This window comes from Petaurus breviceps, unplaced genomic scaffold (assembly GCF_028583685.1).
Source record: "Petaurus breviceps papuanus isolate PSGF00001 unplaced genomic scaffold, PetGlider_PUasm1.0 91041, whole genome shotgun sequence".
Classification (NCBI taxonomy): Eukaryota; Metazoa; Chordata; class Mammalia; order Diprotodontia; family Petauridae; genus Petaurus; species Petaurus breviceps.
The window spans coordinates 14,942,514-14,951,596 of NW_027187400.1; the positions used below are offsets into that span (position 1 = coordinate 14,942,514).

At 50.6% G+C, this 9,083-nt stretch overlaps 1 protein-coding gene across 1 annotated transcript in view; it reads left to right on the forward strand.

The window, feature by feature from the left end:
* The window catches only part of IFFO2 (intermediate filament family orphan 2), a 60,076-nt gene that overhangs the window by 38,199 nt on the left and 12,794 nt on the right, over positions 1 to 9,083 (forward strand). Inside the window, exons 2-4 of the mRNA XM_069079069.1 lie at positions 3,760 to 3,820; positions 5,398 to 5,493; positions 7,566 to 7,706. Coding sequence (XP_068935170.1) covers positions 3,760 to 3,820; positions 5,398 to 5,493; positions 7,566 to 7,706 — 298 coding nt within the window. The remainder of the gene's footprint in view (positions 1 to 3,759; positions 3,821 to 5,397; positions 5,494 to 7,565; positions 7,707 to 9,083) is intronic.

Genomic DNA, 9,083 nt, shown 5'->3' on the forward strand with positions numbered 1-9,083 from the left:
CTGCATTTCAGTCAGCTCTGATCTGTCTGGCCCCAGTCACCGCTCTGTTCTCAGGGCCCACTTCTAGTGCCAACATTCTCGAGTCTCCCATTCTCTGGTTCTGATCCTCTCAGAGTCGGCTTCCTCATCTGTTAAATGGGGTTCTTCTGCCTGCCCTGCCCACTTCACAAAGTGTTTACAAGAATTTGATGAGAAGGGAACATCCTTTGGGTTTATAGAGTGCTTTACTCATGAGAAGGTTATCCTTCCCTTCTACCAGTCTGAAATTACCTTGTGTAGGGGCTTTCATTGATGCAGAGTCATACAACTGCCGAAACTCTGTGACCCCTCTCCAAGCATCATGTGCCAGAACATCCCCGCTTCAGCAGAGGGAAAGGAGAGAGCCAGGGCAGCCAGCTGCCAAGCTGCTGCTCCTGGAGGGGGTGATGTGCACCAGCAGCCCCTTGGGGGCCAGATTGACTACTACTGGGGTCTGGGGGCCTCTCCCTCGGTAGTTTTAGGAACCACACCTCCCCAGGCTGTTTCCCAAGAGTAGTGGGACAGGGCCAGAAGGAGAGATGATTCAGCTCCCGAGCTGAGACAACTGGCCCCCCTTTGTGCCTTTACCCCCAGCTGGGTTAGAAATTGGATGAGATGCCCTCTATGGTTCCTTCCACTCTCGCTCCGTGAGGGTGAGTTACTGCCCATTTCTGTACACCTTCCCAAGGCCTGCTCTCAGCACTGGGGTACAATGGATAGACCCCAGGGTCTGGGGACAGACACCCTGTCTTCTAGTCCTAAACCTGCCACTACCTTAACGAGCTGTGTGACCTTGGGTAAGTCATTTCCTCTCCTAGTTCTTGGTTTTCTTTTCTTCTGTGCAGGGACAGGGCAGAGTTAGGTTATCTCAAAGGTTTCTTTCAGCTCTAAATTTAGATTTGTCTCTAGATGCCTCTATTTCTCCTTATTTCATAAATCCTGGGCTGTTCCTTCTTATAAGGGGGCTTTCTCTCTCTCTCTCCCCATCAGAATCATTGCTTTAATCCAGCTCTGACAGTCTCTGTTCTAAGGTCCTTCCCACCTCTCACATTCTATTTCATAAGTCCCTTTCAGCTCTGACATCACATGTTTTAAGGTTCTTTCCATCTCTCCCTTTCTGTGTTCTAAACTCTCCACCCCTAGTTCTGACACTCTATGTTCCAAGCTTCCTTGGGAACAGTGTGGGCTACCAGCCTCTATCCCAGACCCCTTTATTCCTGTCCCAGACAGCTCCCTCCTGGCCTGAGCCCTGATAAAGACATAGACAGAGACATACTGGCCTGCCCCCCCAGGCCTGGCTCCCTCCAGAGTAGGAGGAAAGGAGGAATTTTCCTCCTTCTGTTTGTGTGTGTGTGTGTGTGTATGTGTGTGTGCAAACACTCACTTCCAAAAAGTCGATGACGTGATTGAATCTTCCCAGGCTTGCCCATTTCTTCCCTTTGTCCTATTTTTAATCCTCCCCAGTGACGACTTTAAAGGAAAGAGAGAGAGAGAGAGTATGTAGTGGAGGCAAATGTCGACTGGCTGCCCTCTCCGTTTTGCTCACCAGGCACAGCCAGCAGGAGGCTGGTATATTAGCAAAAAAAAAAAAAAACCAAACCCCAAACCACAATCAAGCTACCTAAAGGTTGACCCCCAGGGTACCCACCCCAATTTGGAGGGCAGCTCAGAGATCACTGGCTCTAAGCCCCTCAGAACTCCACTGTCCTAGGCTCTGCAGGATAGAACTCAGGGAGAGGAATGAAGGCATTTCTCCTCCCGCTAGGCCTCCTACGCCTGCAGGGGCTGGACTCTGCCAGTGTAATTGTACCCGTGGGCTTCTGGCTTTCTTCCCCAAAGTCCCTAATAGCAGCTCCAGCTTCTATATGGGGCTCTGGTTCAGGAAACACTGCCCTGGCATTCTTAGGAGTGCCTGTGTGCTAATCCCTTTCTATCTCCAAGGGGGTTGAGCCTTTGAGAAAGCCAGCAACTTGCCTAAGTTTGCACAGCTGGCAAGCCACAGAGCCCAGAATCAGACCCAGGTCTTCTGAACCCACATTAGGGGTATAGTAGAGACAGGCCAGATTTCTGTCATGCTCACTGCTCCCCTCATATGCTCTCCCAGTGTTCACTGCTCTTCCAATACCCCCCTAGGGTGGCAGGCCTTTCTTAATATTCTTGAATCTAACCACTACACCCTCCAGCCATCACTACCTCCTCCTTCCCTAGCTGTCATTTAGTCCATGAGCCCCAGGAGACTAACTCTCCCTGAAGCCCACATTCCCCATACTTTCCTGGGGTCTCCAGCTTCAGAGAGCCAGCATGTATGTTGGAGTAGACAGACAGGAAGGTCTGGCCAAGAATCCAACTTTCAGCACTCAGGAACTGGTGGGGGGATTGTGGACACATCACTTAGCCCTGAGTCTCAGCTTCTTTACCTGTAAAATGGGCATCACTGAATGTCACATGAGCAAATATATGCCAGCTCCTGGAGGTCTGGGATGATTTCCCTTTTGTCTGTGGATTCCCAGTATTCAGCATAGTGTGTGGCAAATAGTAAGTGATTAATAAATGCTTGTTGCAATGACCCAGATACTGAAGACTGGGGAAGAACCTCCCTGAGGACAAGAGCATGACTTTTGTATTCGAATCCCCAAGCACCTAGCAGAGCGCTTGGCAAACTAGAGGCGCTTAATAAATGAATGAGTGAGGGACTTCTACACCTTGGTTGGTTGTGCTACAGTATATGAGAGCACTGGTTTTCGAGTCAGAAGTCTGGGTTCTGGTCTCAGCTGTGACGTTCTTAAAACGATGTGAATTCAGACCTCTGGGCTTCAGTTTGCCCATCTGTGAAATTGGGGCAGCAGTACTGTGTACCCCACAGGCTCGTCTCATGGAAAGCACTTGTGAGTTATGACGATTAAGTTAAAGAAACATCCATCTGTCGGTCAGCAAGCAGTGATTAAATTGTATTGGTAGAGAAGTAGGCCTTCTCCCAAAGCTGAGAGGGCCTGCATTGGGAGCTGGACGGGCCTTTAAAGTCATCTGGTCTTATGCCTTCATTTTGTTCATGAAGGGATCGAGATCCAGAGGGGCTGGTTTCCTAGTCACACAGGCAGGATTTAAGTTCAGGTCTTCTGGCTCCAAACCCAGGCCTCTTTCCACTGGCCTCAGCTGTGGCAGTATTTCTTGGAGAGTGCTCCTCAAACCTAACTCCCAAACCACTCTTGTGATCTGTTAGTTATAGTAATCACCTACATTCAGTTGATCAATCAATCAACATTTATGAAGTGCCTGCCAGGCCCTGTGTTAAGTGCTGGAAATACCAAGGGCCCTGCCCTCAGGGGGCTTTCAGTCTAATTGGGGGAGAGAGCCTGCTGTATATGTGTGGGTCGTGTATGTGTGGGCACACATTGCCCACATGAAATATACGTTCCTCTAGTATTTCACCAAGAACTTTCCTCCAGCTGCCCCATGGGATAGATGCTACAGGGGTGATCCTTTCCAATTTAGAGCTAGAAAACTGAGGCCCAGAGAGGCAGCAGAAGCTAGGGGAGAGAGGTAGGATTTAAGCCCATATCCAGCATGTTTGCCACTGCTGCATGTCTGAGAGGTCTGTGAAGTTGGCCCTTTTCATATCGGCTCTGTTCCCTTAGGGTCGGGATGGGGAGTCACATCTGCCTTCAGCCTGAGAGCCTGCCCCCACCCTTATCTCCTAATCATAATGATAAACCACTCAGTGATGTTTCCTTTCTCTTTCAGATGGGAGGAGGAGCTGGCCAAGCGAATGAACCTGGAGACCATGGTGGAGACACTCCAGGAGGTAAGAGCCCATAGAAGCAACCTTGAGTGATGAGGGGTGGAGTCCCATAAGTAAGGGGGGACAAAGGCCTACCCTCCTTGACCAGTCACCCTTTGGAGACAGGAGCAGAATGCTGGTTCTAACCAGATTATGGGGCTGGCGTTCTTTTCCTGTATTTTGCTTCCTGTTTATTTTGTTCTTGGGGAACTGGGAAGGGTTTCACCTCATTCACCTTTAACGCACATGTGAATGGGTAGAAAGTCTGTGGTACAGCAAATGTACTCCCAGTTGGGAATCAAGAGACCTGGATTATGATTTTGTAAACTTGCCTCTGTATGAGTGGGAAATGGCTTCTCCTCCCTGGGCCTCAGCCTCCCCATCTGTAAACTGAATGGGACACCCAGGATATTATCGAAGGTCCCTTCTAGCATTGACAATGTGGGAGCCTTTAACCTTGAAAATCTTGGAGGCCCTGATCCTCAAGTTTAGGGGTCATTTCCTTTAAGGAAGAGTCTACCTGTCCTTCCTCCAGAGCTGAGGGCCCCACCAATGGGGTTCAGTCAGTAGACTTCCAGGCTAAGGAGCCTTTTTTTGTTTTAATACCAGCCCCACCATTTATGTGACCCTATCTTTCTGGGCCTTGGTTTCCCTGTATGAAAAAATGGAGCTAACCAGTGCCTAGTTAAAAAGAGAGAGCATTCGGGAGCAAATATTCCTTGCCAACAGAAGGGATCCCCACTAAGCCTGACTCTAAACCAGGAGGAGAGAGTTGCCTGTCACTCCCTCTCCCTAATTCCCTGCTTCCATTGACTCTCATCTTGAAGGGCAGGGTGGGTGCCCCAAAGCACTGGTTTTATAATTCCAAATTTTTTTTAAAAAGCAATTGGGGTTAAGTAACTTGCTCAAGGTTACACGGCCAGTTATTTCCGGGTGTGGTGCTAAGTATCTGTGCCCGGATTTGATCCCCAGGTCATCCTGACACTGGAGCCGGGCTCTTACTCGCTGTGCTACCTGGCCACCCCTGGAGCTGGTGCTCTTACTTGCTGAGCCACCTGGCCATCCCTTACTGGTTTTATAATTGAAAGACCTGATTTCAAAACTGGGCCCTGACTAATTGAGCAACCTCTCTGTGAGCCTTAGTGTCCATCCCAATCCAATGATGCAATCCAGTCAACATTTTTAAGCATCTCCTATGCCTGGCACAGTGCTAAATGCTGGTGGTGTAACTAATAAAAAGAGGGCCAGGCCCTGCTAGGCACCAAGGGTCCCCCATTCCATGGGGGAAACAGCATAAAAACAGACCGATGATGTTCACGTCATTTCTTCTGCTGGCTGGTTCCAGGGAATGCCTTGTTATGGGATTGGCTATTCCTGTTATTCTTCCCTTTGGTCTGGCCTGGGGCCTGCCTTGGATGGCCTGAGCTGGGGGGATCTGCCATGTTGTTGGGCCCAGCCTTCCCTGGGCTCATGCTCTGAAGCCCCAGTGCTGGGATGGGGGCTCTCTGTTCCTTCCAGTTGGTTCTGCTCCCCTTCAGTCGTCAGAACCTCCTTAACTGTTGCTGTCTCCTTCCTCTTTGCCTCCCCCGCCCGGATTCCAGGCGGCCCAGGAGGCTGAGGCCATCCAGGAGGAGATGAATGAGAAGATCGAGCGGCTGAAGGCTGAGCTGGTGGTGTTTAAGGGGCTGATGAGTGATGTAAGTGCTGTTCTCTCCACCCACATCGTCCCTGCCCCTCAATCCTGGGTGGCATGACCTTTCCTTTTTCCTTCCCCCACCCCATCATGCAGGCGGCTTCATTCACCACCAGGGTCAGACTGTCCATCTGTCCGGTCCGGTCGTGGGCACTGCTTCATAGTTAGTATCCTGGCTGCGTTTGACTTGATGACAGATGCATCAGAGACCATCCATTCACCCTGCCCTCTTCCTAGTACCCCCTCAGCCCATCCCTCTCCCTTCCTCCCTCCCTCCCCTCTTCCTTTTTGGTCTGTGTAGAGATGCATTCACCTGCTGCTTACCCCATGGCCTTGAGGGCTCCTTTTGATGGAGTGATTGATTTGGGAATTTTCAGTAGAGGATCCCCACCAGGGGGAGCGGCACAGGTGACCTTGGGCCCAGAAGCCTGTGCAGTTGGAGCTGTTATGGTCCAGGTCATTGTCCTTCTCCCACAGAAGGGGAAAGGGAGAGCTCACACATCTGGCCTTCCTTGTCCTCCAGCCCTAGCTGGGTCCTGGACTTCAAACTTTATTTTCAAACTGTGGGATAACAGTACTTGACTGGGATTCTGACTTGAGTCCCCTGGAAAATCTATGGGTCTATCTAGGGACAAGAAGCAGCCCTAGGTATGGGGAGTTATTTCAGGAAGAGTTTTCCTCTCACAGGCTGGAAGAGACTATTTTGTCTCCTGACCTGACTGCCCTGGTATACAATCTGGGGTCAGACACAAACTTTATTTAAAAAATGTCTATACTGTTCTCTGATCTAGGGGAGATGGAAAGTTTAAAAGAGACCTATTCCCTCCCTTCATGGAGCTTACCATTTAGAAGGGGAATAAACCACAAATGGAGAAACCCAATCATAAGCCAACAATGCCTTAGACGAAGGCCTAATGAAATGCCATGGGAGATCTGAGAGAGGAGATCTTTATTGACCAGGAAGGCTCCTTGGAGGATGTAGCTTTTGAGTTGGACTTTGAAGGATGGGTAGAAAAACAAGAGAGTTGGGAGGGCAGGCAATCCAGATATGGGAGGGAGGGGGCATATTGTGAGCAAAGGCTCATGGTCTTCTGCTATGGAGGAGAAGGTCGAATATACCACATCCTGTGCCCACACAGGCTTCTTGCTTCCCCCTCCAGAGAACCTTCTGTGTAAAAGGAAACCTCCTCCCCTCTTAAGCAAGGAAGCCTTGTGGTTCCCCTCCTGTGAGGAACCCAGATTCCTTTTCTCCAGGGAGCAGCCCTAATGGGGAGAGACGAAGCCTTGTGAAGTGTGCACCCAGAGAGGACAGGCTGAATTGGCTCCAGGCAGCTGGGTGGAGGATGAAAGTGAGGGGCGGGCCCCTGTGCTGCTGCTGTCCTCCCTGGCAGGGGTGGAGGCCCCGCACCCACCCTGGCCTTCCTGGGCCATGCCCTCTGTCTCTCTTGGGCAAGTTGGGTCCCTGAGGGATGTCTGTGGATGGGGGCAGTGCCTCAGGCCTGTGGATTTGGTTGTCAGGCTGGGGATGAAGGCATGGTGACAAGTCCCCATCCTCAGTCTCTTATCTCTGTTTCTTGGGGCTCTGTGTGATACGAAGTCTGCCTTGGTGGGTGGGGAAGAGTGGCAATATTTCAACAGGTTTGGACTCTTTCTTCTTTTTTTTTTTTTAATTAACACAACTCACAGTCTCTGTATAACTGCTGAGAGAGAAGATGCCTTCCAGTCTTTAGCCAGAGATGGAGGCCCCTGGCTGGAAAATCTTGAGCCCTGTAGGCCTGCCTTGGAGCAGGATGGGAGGCCTTAAGTCAAGCCAGTCATAGCCTCATGATGCCAGGCCGAAGGACAGTTTCCAGGGACTCTTGTGAAGGCTGATCCCTCCCAACTTGGAAGAGTTGAGGTTTCCCCACAGGCTCTGGGGGGGGTAAACCCCCCAGTGCTAAGGCCCTTCTTTATCTCCTGTTCACTCACCCACTAGGCTGGGAAAGGAGTTCTGTGAGGTGGGGCTAAGCCTCTGCCAGTCTCTGGTCCTCTCCCCCACCCCCCACTCATGTAACCCCCATGCTGTCCTCCCTGCAGCCCATGACAGACCTGGACACAAAGATACAAGAGAAGGCCATGAAGGTGGACATGGATATCTGCCGGCGAATCGACATCACGGCCAAGCTGTGCGATGTCGCGCAGCAGCGGAACTCGGAAGACGTGTCCAAGATCTTTCAGGTGAATAGGGCCTCCCTCCCCCCCACTTCCCACTGCCACCTCCCGGCCCTGGCCCCACCCTTTCTCTAGAAAGTGACTTAGGGTCCCAGAGCTTGAGCTGAAGGGGCCTAAGAGGTCATCCCTCTGACCTTCCTCATTTACAGATGAGGAAACCGAGTCCCAGAGAGAGGGAAAGTGACTTAGAACCGTAGGACTAAAGCTGGAAGGAACCTGAGAAGTCATCTGGTCTGACCCTTCTCATTTATAGATGAGGAAACTGAGTCCCAGAGAGAGGGGAAGTGACTTAGAACCTTAGGACTAAAGCTGGAAGTAAACTCACAGTTCTTCGCTCTGACCTTCCTCATTTTACAGATAAGGAGCTGAGTCCCAGAGAAGGGGAATGACTTCTTTAGAGACAAAACAAAACTGGCCCAGTTGCTTGATGGCCGATCTGGGTCTTGGCCCGCAGGCTCACAGAATCGTAATGAGGTCTTAGGGCTGGAAGAGAGCTTGGGATGTCCCGGCTTCCCCGGCGAGGTGGCGTTCCAACGTCCTTAGGTCTTCTCAGGATTTTTCCTGTTTCCCATGGTCCAATTCTCAGATTTTGCCATTTTGCAAAATCTGACCCCATCATTTTTACAGGAAAGGAAACTGAGTCAGTGAGGAGAAATGCTGTAGGGTTTTAGAATCATAGATTTAAAGCTAGAAAGGACCATGATGGCTATGTATCCAGTCTAAGCCCATTATTTTACAGAAGAGGAAACTGAGAGCTGGGGAGAACACATGGATTTTAGAATTATAGCTGGTAGGGATCTCACTAGTCTTCTAGTCCAATCTTCTCATTTGATGGAGGAGGAAACAGGTCCAGAATGGAGGGGTGAGTTAGGATCCTAGGTTGAATGCAAGTGCCCCTTCATTTGACTGATAAGGAAACCGAGGTCCAGTGACTTGGCCAGTGTCACAAAGAAAGTAAGCATTTGAACCCAGGTCCTTGGACTCTAAATCAGACTCCCTTTGTCTGTGTTCCACTGCTTCAAGGTCATCCAGTGAGTGGCAGGGCTGGGACTCAGATCTGGGGCTCCTGACTTCCAATCCACAGTCCTTGCCTTCTGAGCCTGTAGCGGCATCCTTGTTCCACTTAGTGTTATTTGCTGTCCAACAACGGAGCTGCTGGAGTTGGTTGGTTTCCAGGGCTGGGTCCTCTTCCTGCCATTTTGGGACTTTGACCCCAAAGGGCCAGGGCTAGGCATGGGTGAGCTAGTGATAAGAAGCTACGTTTGGAAGAGGAATCCTTTGACTTGAATTGATCTGTCCCCTCTCTGACCAAGCATAGCTCCAGACCCAAGTGACCTAACTGAGATACTAATGTGTGTGTGTGTGTGTGTGTGTGTGTGTGTG